General features: G+C 38.3%; 1 protein-coding gene across 13 annotated transcripts in view; it reads right to left on the bottom strand.

The window, feature by feature from the left end:
• Nucleotides 1-14,057, bottom strand: part of rerea (arginine-glutamic acid dipeptide (RE) repeats a) — a 566,413-nt gene that overhangs the window by 100,658 nt on the left and 451,698 nt on the right. For all 13 annotated transcript variants that reach the window (XR_011962674.1, XM_072586150.1, XM_072586154.1 and 10 more), the window contains one exon: nucleotides 4,568-4,648. Coding sequence is in view for 12 of the 13 variants with exons in the window: in XM_072586150.1 (XP_072442251.1) it covers nucleotides 4,568-4,648 (81 nt within the window). In the remaining variant the exon portion in view is untranslated. The remainder of the gene's footprint in view (nucleotides 1-4,567; nucleotides 4,649-14,057) is intronic.

Raw genomic sequence — 14,057 nt, 5'->3', positions numbered from 1 at the left:
AAGGAACAGAAGTGAAATTGCACTGCTGTACTAGATGGAAACTATTGAACTGCTATTTAGTTTATATATTCATGTATTGATCACATCAAATATTGAGGCAACAGAATCAGACAGTTATTAGGCATTTAAATCAATGACTTTTCATATCAACATTACAGCAAGAACTGGAGCATAGTGCTCACAGGTACAAGATTTACCTGCCTTGAGAACGAAACAGATTTGCAACTAATATTTCATTCTCCAATGACATTGCTTGTGAATAAAAAAATCATTAGTACATTTATTGCGTCACATATATTGTGATACCATAGTAATTCTATAACACCTCTTGAGCAGTTTTGTACATCAAATCAACTTTTTGTCAATGATACAAAAACAGAAATCATTGGAAAAACACAGCAGGTCCAGCAGCATCTGTGGAGAGAAAGCAGAGTTAACATTTTGGGTCCATTGACCCTTCTACAGAACCTTTTTTATTGCCATTAATAATTAGCTGTGTATAACTTTATAACAAAGTGACCAAAATAAGCCTGAACTGCTGTAATGAAACCCTCCAACCAGCTGTGGTGCTGTACAAATATAAGGGATTTCATCAGGGTAAACAGGGAGACTTCAAAATGAGGGGGGGGTGGAGGGGGTTGTTAAATTACAAAGATCAAACCTGTTAATGACTCTCCACATAAACCTAATTGATGATGAGATATATATGCATTTATTTTGTCCTAAGTATGTTACCTTTCCTAATTCCATAATAGAAGATGCTTTCAAACCTTTTCCAAGTGACATCCCATTCATGCATTCACATTTTTGAAGAAATGTCATTAGTTAAGAAAAATGGACAAGCATAAACACAAATATCTGCAGCCAATGTGACCAAGTACAAAACACATGCAATTAGTACTACCTGTTGGAAGGGTTCCAAATAGACATTTTCCCCTTCAACCTGCACATTATTTCTATTTCCTCAATGTAACATGTGAACTAATTGGCATAGTTGCAACTAATTGGATAGATGCAGTTCCATCTTCTTGGAAGTATACTTTCAGATCTATTTTTTAGGCTTGATCCAATACTAATTAATTGCATATAATGCAGCCTGTATCTTGCAGAATTAATATAGTGGCAGCATTGAAATACATGAAGTCTGCTGAACTATATGAAACTGGAATAAGTCACATTTATTTCCTAGCCTGTGTGGGTGGCACAGTGGCTCAATGGTAAGCACTGCTGCCTCACAGCGCCAGGGACTCGAGTTCGACTGATGCCTCAGGTGACTGTCTGTGTGGAATTTGAACATTCTCCCAGTGTCTGTGTGGGTTTCCTCCCACAGTCCGAAGATGTACGTGTCAGGTGAATTGGCCATGCTAAATTGCCCATAGTGATCAGTGCATTAGTCAGGGGTAAATATAGGGTAGGGGAATGGGTGTGGGTGGGTTACTGTTCGGAAGGTCGGTGTGGACTTGTTGGCCGAAGGGCCTGTTTCTACACTGTAGGGAATCTATTCAAATACAGTTATAATCATGGCAATGAAGATGGTGTTAGAATAATCAGGTTGATTTTAAACCTAAGTCTAAGTGAGCAGAGATGAGAGAAAATTGGCAAGTCCTCTTTACTGTTATTGAGAAGCTTCGATGGGCATATGTGGTGCTGTGTTTGGGAGTTTTGGTGGCATAACTGATGAGAACACAGCCAGGGTTTGCTATATTAACCCAAATGGTCAGATACCACCTTACTGATATCTTTTCAGTGTAACAACTCAATAAAACATCTCTCTTTGTGAACACAAGACTACCCAAAAGCACATAATACTGACCCCTATATGTGCTATGGACCTCGGTAAGATTTGTAATCTCTAATAGCTAAGGTAAAGCGCTCTCCCCATCCTAAAGTTCACATTTCTCAGTATTCATGCTGCAGAATCCACATAAAGAATATATTTCAGGAGTTATTTTTACATTACTCCCTCTTGTTTTATCACAATTAATTTACCAAAATACTGGATACAGTAAGTTTAGTAATTCAATGTGATCACTATATAGAGCTCTCCTCCCTTAATGAAAACAGAACAAGGATTGAGCTCTTACATTCCTTTGAGTTGTTGCCAAGGAAGAACAGCACTTGGGAGCATATGTGGAAAGTAGAATGACCTGATCTGATCAAGAGGGAAATAGCTTTCTGCTTCTGTACACATTTAGTCAGCTTAGTAGCAAAGAGAAACCAGTGTTTGTTGTCCCAGAGGGCAAATAATCCTTTAGCAATTGTATTCATTTTCTAGCTGGATGTTATACAGATGCAACGCCAGAGGCCTAGCAGTAGATTGTTCTCGCCAGTATTTGTTAGGTAACAGTTTTTGATAATGGGACAGAAAGAAATGACAAGCTAAATTGAGAGCTTTTTTTGGGGGGGGGGGTGGGTGAGGGGAAGAACAATTGGGCATACTTGGTCAACGATAGTGGCAGCTAAGGTCTGAAGCCCAAATTGACAGCAGTTCGTAAATATGGTGAGTTTCAACTGCCTGAAGCCAGGTTGTCAGTGATGATCTGATGGACTACAAACAGAAAGTACTTAGAATATGCTTGTAGCAATGAAAAGCACAGATTACGACTGCTGAGACCTTCATAAAAATGATATTGAAAATATGAAATAGAAACAGAAAATGCAGCACATACCAAGCAGATCAAGCAGCATGTGCAGCAGCAAGTGCAACCAGAGAAACAATGTTTAAGGGCACTTAGGATGTAACATGTTAACATTGTTCCCTTCTCGGCAGATCGCCAATGCTTACAGATCTGCTGAGCTTTTCCAGAATTTGCTGTTCTCATTTCCCACATTACTTAATCAGCTTGTCCATGGATAATTATGCTGGTTAACGACGCGTAACATGCATGTAAGGTACAGTGGTATTTGAGAGTAAAAGTTCTAAAATCCCCTCAATTACCTTTTCCCTCTCAGATTGTTATTTAAAACATGAAATAGATGAAATGGATAAATGCTGAAAAATAAACATCATGCACCTTTCATACAAATCAGTGTTTTTGATGGAAAAGAATGAAGTAGCGATAACAAGCCACAATTGTTCAGAAGGAGAAAATCTGAGAAAGCTACAGGTCACAGAATTGGAGAGGCAGGAAAAAGCAAAAATAACTGAGGAAATAGAAGTTTATGTAACAATTATGTATCTTTTGGAACCTCTTTCAGCAGATGGAGGTGAGTTTTATTGGTGTTTTCACAATCGGGGAGGCCAATGACTGATTGTGCTCTCTATAAGGTGAGGCAAAGTAATTTATGAAATTTTTGACCAATAAGGGATGGAAAAAAGTCAGATTAAAATTTCTTTAAACTAGCGTAATGTTTTCACACTTAAAGAATGTATTTGTAAACAGGTCATTGCTTAAAGAATTACTCCAGGATCAGAAATATCAGCTGCCAAATGCAAAGTCATGGGCCCACTGAAGTTATTTAATGCCTCAAATCTTATGTTTACCTTTTCCCTCACCTGGGGACATCCTTCATGCCTGGTAAACAGTGAATTGTCAAATTAGCAAAATAATTTTATTTACATGTGATTTCAGGGAATTAAACTATACAAACAACCAGGATAATGCCTCCCGCTATAAACAGTCTGACTGGAAGATGCAATTAAGTTGCACTCCTTGAAACTTAAAATCATTGGTCACTGTTGCAATGAAAGTAAAATCAGTTAACACAGTTCAGAACCGAACAAGGGAGATGCTCAGAAGTAGATTTGTTTTGTTTCATGCACAATGGAACGTAAAGGTGACAGAACACCAAACTGTTTATGCATGTTATCCACAAGGAAACTTTCTATAGGCATAATTGCCTTAAAACAATCCACCACTTGTTTGCTGCCTGATTTACTTCACTCTCTAAAACAAGTGCGGACCTTTAACCCTCCCCCCTCCTCATTCAAAGCCACCACAAGCTGTGAATGATTAGCTGGTTGGCTTGTCAGAAGTTAAGATAGTGCATCTGACATGGAACCCTCAGTGAGTCTGTCTGAAGACTGAACAAACAGAAAGGAAAAAGGACACAGTGGATAAAGAAGGGGTGGCAGATGAGCTGCAGGAAGGTCACTTGTACATCAGTCTCTGCTGAAAAACATTACACAATAGTGTACAAGTTCTTCACAGCAGAGAGCGAGAGGCAGAAAACGAAAGAAAGACACTTGACGGCAATAAATTAAATTGCTCGCAGTTTAAACGGTACACCCAGCACAATGCTGTTTTTGTTTAAAAAAATTCTCTCCGTAGCTACAAGTCGGAGGCACATATGATTTTTTAAAACCACTATTAGATAAATGGCACCTGCAAGGTAGTAACAGAAGCTTCTAGACTACCAGAATGATTCACAAACATATCACTAATTATAAATATCTGTTCTGACTCGAAATCACTTTTGTTGATATGCCAAACCACTCTGCTTCCCTTCAAATCTCCACAACAAGTTTTTGAAACCACAATCAAGAAGAAAAACAACCAATCGAACACCAGCAGATTGATTACCAGAAACCAACACAGATCAATTAAATAGAGAAAAAAAAACTCACCGTCTCCTTATTTGGAAGCAGCTCTTTACGGATCCTGAAGAAGTTCTTGCCGTACTGTCTCAAGCCCTTAATGAAGCGTTTCTGTTGGCAAGAAAAGAGGAGTCAACAAGGGAGGCGGGGGGGAACAGCCTTTGCTAAGATTCGACTGCGAGGGAGAAAAAATACACCAGGGGAAGCAAGGAAAATGGCGGAAATTGTACTGCACAGAGATCCTTTTTCTATACGAGCCACTAATCACTCAGACTGGAGGCACCCTACATAATACAGACAACACACAGCGCAGGAAAGGCTTGCACTTCTTCACGGCTTGGCCTGACTTCAGCAAACCATGACAACAATTAAAGCACAAAAGGAAAGCGAGAAGGACCTTTTTTTCCCCCCTTTTCTCCCAGTCCCTGGTAATGTCAGTGTGCCGTCAGTAAGTGGCAGAGGGGGAGCATACAAGCGAGAAATACCTTGTCACTCTCTGCTCCAACACTACAAAGGGGGTGGTTTACATGCGATCTCTTGCTGGGTTCTCTCGTCTCCGGTCAGACATAAAACCTGGTATGGATCACTGATTCCCAACAGCCCAGAATATGTATTCAAAGCAACACAGAGAAACATCACCAAAGCAACTATGTTGCCAAGTCGTTTTTTTTTCAGCAAATACTTTCCTGTAATCTCATTAACTAGCTCTTTTCACTTGTTCAGTGAGCCGCACAAATCCATTCACAACGCCGCTATCGAGACGCAGAAAGGCACATCGGCAGCCTCTAAGATTCGACTTTTCTTGTCACAAAGATAACGGACATTGAGTAAGCTTTGCCATGGATTACACTAAATCCGATAACGAACTTGATCCGACCAATTATTTCATCAACCCTATAATTTAAACCTGTTAATGCATGAACATTTTCTCTTCGTAAAATAGTTCTTTCTGTTGACTAACAATTAAACAACTTCAGCTTTCAAAAAAAGTAGGTCATTGATTTTTTTTGTAAAAATTAAGGCAAAGATTTTGAGATTAAGGTTTCCGGTAACTATTCCATCAACAAGGTAACAAGCAAATTTACATTAGCATCGCACCGCTGATAGACCAAAAAACAATAAAGCACATACCATGAAAACTAAACGCCCAATATCTAATTTACACACCGTTTATCAATTTCAACCGCAAACAAGTGGAGTTGCTGCAGATCCCCGGGTACAGGGAAACACAAGTGTACCTGTTAACTGCTATACTGTTTAGGTCTCCACGGGCCAACATTGGGTGAGGACAGTACTACCATTTTATACGTGAAAGTACAGCCTAGACTTAGAATACAGAGGGAATGCTGCACATTTGGAGCTGCCTTATCTTTTGGATAAGATGTCATCTGAATTGCATCTCAGGTGGATTTAAAAACTCCTGTAATGTTATTCAGAGAACAACGAGCTCTCCCAGTGCCCCAGGGAGCTCCGTAATGATATTTCTGGTGTCTGTAGTCACATCTAGGCCAGATCGAGTCAGGGATGGCTTATTTTCTTCCCTAATGTAGATTAGTGAACCAGATGGGTTTCTACAGCATTTGCCAATTGTTTAGGTGATTGCCAGTAAACCAGCTTTATTGAATTCAAATTTCACCATTTGCCATGGTCCCCAGAGCATTACCAAATAAGAGAAAAGTGCTAGAGATACGAAATGAAAACAGTGTTGGATAAATCCAGCAGGCAGCATCAATGGGGAAAAAAATTAAAGTTAGCATTTCAAGTCCCATATATCTCTTCTTCGGACTGAAACCCTAAAGCACACTGGCTCGTACTTCTGAGTGACACACAAAATGTGTCTGGATCTCATAACTGTTTTTGCTGCAAAATATCCACTCCATGAAATATTTTATCTGTCAGTTTGCCACATTTTTAACATGAAAAGTACTATCTCACTATCAACAGAAATATATAATATTTTTCATTCCATCCAATAATTGGTAGGTATAGTAACTACACTCTTTAAGTAATGCCAATGGGAAAAACAAATTATACAAGATGTAGATTATGCAGTACTGATATTAATTGCGTAATTGAAGTTGAAAGTCAAGCTCTTGCCTCTCAGGTTAAAGAAGTGTTTGTAGTGCACACTTGCTCATAACAGAGATCTTTAAGGATTCCATCAAATTTAGTTACTTGTAAAGTTTGGATCACTATTTTGTGATATAACTCATGAGGGCAGTTACATTGAACACACATAATTATACTTTTCCAGGATAAGCAAGCATTATATTTAGTATGTCAAATTTAATACAAACACCTGAGTTGCAGGATGTTTCAATCCCTATGTTAGTTAAAGCAAAATGAATTTAAAGGACCCAGTACCAACAACCAGCAGAATGAATGTCATTTACAAAATGCCCTGCAAGAACTGCAACAAACACTACATTGGACAGACGGACAGGAAAGTAGCCACCAGGACACATGAACACCAACTAGCCACCAAAAGACATGACCAACTATCACTAGTATCCTTACACACAGAGACAAAGAGGGACAACAGTTTGACTGGGCCAATACATCCATCCTGGGACAGGCTAAACAAAGACACGCACGGGAATTCCTAGAGGCCGGGCAGTCAAACCGAAACTTCATTAACAAATATATTAATTTGGACCCCATTTACCGACCTCTGAGAAAAAGAACCGGAAATGGTGTGACCCACCGTAGCAGACCAAGAGACACAAATAGAATGTGGGTCAGATCACAGGTGCTTCATCCAAGACTCACTGATGATGTTACCTAACATGGTGATAAAATAGCTGAGAACAATTCTACCAGCTCAGCAAGCAAACTTACAACCTGAGCTACAAATCTTCTCTAAAATCACAATATTTACTAAGTTTTTAACAATTATTTACTTTTAAACATATTTCCCAGCCTAATTAAAATGTATCTCAAATCAATGGAGCCAAACCATGTGAAAACACTGTACAACAATCTATTCATCGTTTCTTTTGTTGAAAAGGATGAATTGTTTCACAGTACAGTAGCCTGCACAAAGTTAATTTTTATGTTGCTGACCTATCATATACAATGGCCCAATAAAAATAAATATTGCTTCAAGGTTTGACAAGCCGCTTTTAAGAATAGTTGTTATATATCTCCAGTAGCCAACCAACAAAGAGATGAAAATATTGATAAAGACAGTGTTATCTGCTAACTTTGAAGCTAATCACAGTTTTTAGAACCATTTCCAATTTAAAAATATGCAAGGCGAACTAAATTTTCTTTGACAAATTTTAATATATACATTTTTTGCTTCATTTTACAAATTGGCAAAGTGCAAGGGTGGCTAGAAAGCTGACATTAGTAACAAGGAGAGCTGGATAGGATAATGACATCTGGAGTGACCATTGGCAAAACTGATTCATGACTCATTCTCCACTTTGAATATGGAATCTTACTGTGCAGTTTTGCTTAAGAACAATTATTGCACTTTAAAGTAATCGCTTTTAGACAAAGCTTTCACTGATATTTTGGAGATGTGATGGGCCATAAAATTTATCTTCTCATTTCACCTCATCTGCCACACTCGCCTGATCTGGCCTCCACATTACTTCAGACCCATAGAAACGCGGTTGACTCTCAATTGCCCTCGGAAATGACCCAGCAAGCCACTCAGTTCAACAGCAGCTACAGATGGGTAATAAATGCTGGCCAGCTAGCGATGCGCACAAGCCATGAGTGAATTTTTAAAAATATTAGATGTCAATACTATATATTGTTGTTTAAACATCATTTCAAAAAAGTCAGTATCATTACGCATTACAGAAAATATTTTAGGGATTCAATAAAACTAAGGAGGAAGAAAATATCTCAGATTCTGGAAATGTGAGATACAAGGAAAAAGGTTCCATTAACCTTTCAGGTCTATGACCTTTCAAAGGATAGAGTCATAGTCTTGAAATGATAACCAAAACATTTTTCTCTCACTGCAGATGCTGCTTCGCTTGTTGAGTGCTTCCAGCATTTTCTGTTTTTACTTCACGGTTTCATCTGCTTTTGTTGCCAAGTCAAAATTTTCCTAGTGTTCAGAACGCATGCTCATATTTTAACCATACAATATTAGTATAAGATGGCTGCATGTTGTTTGCAGTATCAGCCTTACCACAAACACATTAAGTGACCTGAGAAATAAACACAGAATACATGAACTGCTACAAAAGCAAAGCTCCCTGTTTAATACTATCCAACCTTAATGGAATATACGTTTGCCCTGCATCAGACCACTGCTGTACCTATCTTGGTTAATTAGGTCTGAATGTAAAGTATAACTGGAGAGGTAACCTCTAATTATACCTGAACATTTAATCTTTCACTCATTTAATTGGAACACCTTTATTATTTACTCAGTAATCATGAACACTGTAGGTTCATCTATAAAACAACATTCAAGTGCTGTTGGTTTTTCTATGCTCTCCTGCTTAAGGCTCCAGTTCAGCTGCCTAGCTCACTCAGCTCACAGCCTTGCTAATAAATCACCCAACAATCTGCTCTCTGAATTGCTTTGGCCATGGTTTGATTGCTCCAGCCCATGTTGCCAAGCAACAGCACAGGAGAGAAGTCGAAAGAATTGCTGACAAATGGCCAAACGGCTGAAACAACAGACTTGTCTTCAGCAGGATCTGTTCCAAAGAACTGCCTGTTTTTTTTGCTCTTCTGGTCTCTCTACTACACGACTGGAAAAATCCAAGAAGCCCCTGTAATTTACATAAACTCTTTTCTCAACAGATAACTGCCATTTGCCATGATCTGGATGAAATCGCAAGAGAGTACAACAAAGGATATTAGATGATTTTTAACAAAAAATTACACACTTAAATAATGGACTCCAACAGTAAATGCATATATTGAGGGGAAGAATACCAGTGTTCCTTCAAAGAAAAAGCCTCAATTGTAAAAAGTTAATCTGCCTTTGGGTATTCATAGAAAAGTCCCCAAGGGCCACACTTCATTTCTTTTAATGTTCCCCTCAATAATTCTTTCTTTGCCCCAGATCAAATAAGTTGTAACCCTTTGAGCACCAGCATTTCATTTTAACATGTACATTATTCTATTTCAGTTTAAAAAAATTAGCATTATAGCATAGATTCTGATACCATGTTGAATCAATTTTGTGTCTTTAAACTTGGCAAAATCGAGTCACAGTCCTCAAAAAAATAAACTACAAGCACATTTTACATATTCCGGACAATTTGAAGATAGTCTGCTCAACACAAGATTTGGATGTTACACTGCCAATTAGTAGTCTAGAGTCTAAATCTTAGAATCAAGGAGATTATGCTTCTCTGGAACAGGAGTTTTGCACATTTCAAAAAGAGAAAAATAATCTGAAAGATTTTCTTTAGTGCCCCTGCTGATTGGCTGGCCAAGAACAGCAGCTGCCTTTCTGGAGTTGTCCATTTGGTAGAACATCCACCCAAAAGGAAGGCATCAGTACCCTAAATTTGTTGGTTCTGTTTTATAATTAGCAGCAGATATTGGTATAGATCATTAACTTCATGTAAAAATATTCAAATTCTTTAAAAAAGTGAATGCATTCAAATAGTCAGTATCCAGTAAACCTATAGATTCATACAGCATGGAAACAGACACTTCCATCCAATTCGCTCATGCCAACCAGACATCCCAATCTGACTTGCTGCCATTTGCTAGGTTATGGCCCATATCTCTCTAAACCCTTCCTATTCACGTACCCATCCAGATGCCTTTTAAATATTGTAATTGTACCTGCCTTCACTACTTCTTCTGGCGCTCGTTCCATACACACACCATCTTTTGCATGCAAAGGTTACCCCACAGGTCCTTTTTAAATCTTTCCTCCCATCTATCAACTACACCCTCTAGTTTTGGACTCCCCCATCCTGGGAGAAAGACCTTAGCTATTCTATGCCCCTCATGATTTTATGTGGCACAGTGGTTAGCACTGCTGCCTCACAGCGCCAGAGACTGGGGTTCAATTCCCGCCTCAGGCAACTGACTGTGCGGAGTTTGCACATTCTCCCCGTGTCTGCGTGGGTTTCCTCCGGGTGCTCCGGTTTCCTCCCACAGTCCAAAGATGTGCAGGTCAGGTGAATTGGCCATGCTAAATTGCCCGTAGTGTTAGGTAAGGGGTAGATGTAGGGGTATGGGTGGGTTGCGCTTCGGCAGGGCGGTGTGGACTTGTTGGGCCAAAGGGCCTGTTTCCACACTGTAAGTAATCTAATCTAATCTAATCTAATCTAATCTATTCGGCCTCTCCCAATAATTCAATATAGTTGAATATAATATAATATTCCCTACAGTTTTTTGGTAGTACAGAACTTTACATATTGCTACAAAAAAAACTTTTTTTTGAAGATTTTAGCCTTGCACTTTTCAGGGAAACTAGTAAAAATACCAATTCACGGGGAACACCAACATTGGCTGGCAAGTGCGTCAGCATTCTGTTCTCATACAATATAGATTTTGGTTTTCCCCTTGAATGGGTATTCTTGCAAGTTCTCTGATGAGTGAAAGATGAAAAGCTTTGTCAAAAAGTGTTTTTTTTTCATTAATACTGAAATCCAATTCATTCTTGATTTGAGTGTTCATTTATATCCATTCCTGTAAAGGGAACTCTGAATTGGGGTAATTTTCAAACTGGGTAAAATATTTAAACTAGCAAACATGAAGTAATTAACAATATCTATGAGTTATTTATAAATGTTGCTTATAATAAAGGATTTTTTAAAAAATTGCCCACAAATCAAAACGAGCCAGCAACAAGCATGGGTTCCCCATGAAGGATAACAGATTCTACATTAGAGTGGTGCTGGAAAAGCAGAGCAGTTCAGGCAGCATCCGAGCAGAAAAACCGACGTTTCTTCAAAAGGCCTTCATCAGGAATAGAGCATGGATAACAGCAGACTGATCACCTATGGATTATCACATAGCACAATGCAGAAATGTACATACTTGACTGTCGGCCAGACTGTCATTTTGTATTGCTGCAGCCACTTATTTTATTTTACAATGGGATAAAGGGCGTTGGGCATCAAGAGCTAGTTTTGAATGCTCCAACAAGGTGTACCACAAGGGCGAGTTTTTGATATCAGTAGTGTTAAGAATTTATGGAATCAACCAAATGCAAGGATAGAAATGTCAAAAGTACTGAAAGCCTTAATAGAAATGTGATAGTTTAATTAACTTACATATCTGCTAGGGTGCTGTAGGGAGGAATACACCAATGCAATCAGTTACAGTAAGTATAAGGAAACTGTTCTTTAAAAATAAAAGTGCAGTATTTTTTGCAAAGTGAAATATGATTGCATGGCACTTTTAATTGTGAATTCTATAAAGCATTATGCAAACAAAAATAAACATTTTTCACTGTATGTATTTGTAAAGCTAACATAATTCAGGAAAATGAGGTTACAGCCACCTTGCACATGTAATTTTCTTTCTGTCTAAACAAAACAAATGGACCAGAAATGCTTTTTCTCCAAGTTGCCAAGAGTTTAAAAAGCTTTTGCTTTAACAATTGGGGAATATTAGCTTGAACCATGCATTTTCTCTTAATAATGACTGTGCAAACATTTTGCAAAACCAACACCAACTCAATCATAAGCAAGATAACAACCATTATGCACAAAGACATTTGTTTTAATGAATTTTCCATTCACTTATGAAGTTACTATTACACAACTAGAATTTCGTGTTGGTGACTATTAAGTACTCTATCCGGGGAAGAGAACTCCTGTTTCACAGCAATTATGTGGGCTCGTTCATAAGAGAAACAAGATCACAAAGTCTGCTAGATTTGTGCTGAAGAGGAATTTGTATAAATAGTTAAGCAGTTGAATTTCCAAGATAAAGTAGGGGAAATCTTTAAAGTTGTATCAAAGTGGTGAAAGTGGGGCTCGAAGAATACTGACCACCTGAAAGTGATAAAGTACTGAGGACAACATTGGAATTCTGTCAATTTTACACAGAAAACTCCATAAATGTCATTTCAGAAGACTCAATAAATAGCATTATGAAGTAATTTGACAAAAAATTTGGACATTTCACATTGAACAGCAAGTGAGGTACTTTTGTAGGTGCATAGTGTGCCAACAAAACGAATATTAAAACATTCACAGCATGAAAATGTTGTAACCAGAGAATGATTTGAACATAGCCTCCACCTCTGATATGTTTTATACAGGTGGATCCAATCTTCCAGCAGGCACTCTGACTGAAGAAGATTCAGTGCTCCCTTTCAGTCCATTAACAGTGGCAACCAGGAGGCCAGGAGATAAGGGAGGAAGGCAGAGATTCAGACTTCCATTTTACTAAGCTAAAATAGTGGGGCAGAGGTATTCAGGAGGAAAAAAAAGCTACAACAATCAACAGCAGAACTCAGGTAATTTTTCAGTGCATGCCAATAACCAACTCTGAACAACATTTACAATTAACTCAGGACCCCCAATTTTCTGAGCTAAAATGCGAGAGAACATAAGGATTAGGAGCAGATATAGGCCATTCAGCCCTTTGAGCCTGCTCGGTGATTCAATGACATCTTGGTAATCTTCAACCACACCATTTTCTTTCACTATCCCTGCATTCTTTGATATTTCTAACAGGTTGAAATCTATCAATTTCAGTCCTGAACATACTCACCAACTGATCTTCCAAAGTGCTCTGGGGCAGATAAGAAGAAAACCAAGCAGAAAAACATGGCTAATATCTTCAAAAATATTGTTCCAATATATTTTGTGCCAGAAGAACCTGAGCAAGTGGGGATTAATTTTTCAAAACTCAATCAATTTTTCAGTTCTCTCTTACAGGTAGTGACACCCGTAATACTTTGTTATTACACTTAAACCACTGACATTTCTACTGGATAACGGGTCTGTGATTGGCAATAAGTCTGGGGTAGTACATGTCAATCAGCAATGCCAGTTCAACCTTTCATTACCAATGAGGGGAAAAAAACAGAAGTGCTGTAAATCTGTACTAGAAACAGGAAATGTCTGAAATGTGTGATGGATTTGTCAGCACCTGAAAGCAATGAAGGGAATCCGTAATTCAGGAGAACCTACAATTCAAAACATGAACACATCTATTCTCTAACAAATCCCAACAGATGCACTGCACATTTGCAGCATTTTCTATTCTTATTCCTTGCTTTATTTTCTTTTCTTTGTCACCTTTATGTTCACCAACATTTTCACACGGTCATTATCATTTATCCAGAATTGGCTATAAAACCTCCACATTGCAACAATAAATTGATTCTTAAACTTTCAGGGATTTTATTTCTACTATATTTGAAAACCAATTCCATGTATTGACCACATTTTGAAAAACCTCAATTCTTAAATTTCTCTTTTGGAACACAAGACCAGAAGAAACAACTCTCAAGAAGCTCGATAAATCCAGACAAGACAGCCCATTTGACTGGCACCGCATTTATTCTGTCCATTACCAAAATACAGTAGCAGCACTGCATACTATTTCCAAAATGAACTGCAGA

The sequence above is a fragment of the Chiloscyllium punctatum genome, chromosome 16 (genome assembly GCF_047496795.1).
Source record: "Chiloscyllium punctatum isolate Juve2018m chromosome 16, sChiPun1.3, whole genome shotgun sequence".
NCBI classification, from domain to species: Eukaryota; Metazoa; Chordata; class Chondrichthyes; order Orectolobiformes; family Hemiscylliidae; genus Chiloscyllium; species Chiloscyllium punctatum.
Note: the sequence above shows the minus strand (reverse complement) of the source record. Positions and strands in the feature narration are given on the sequence as shown.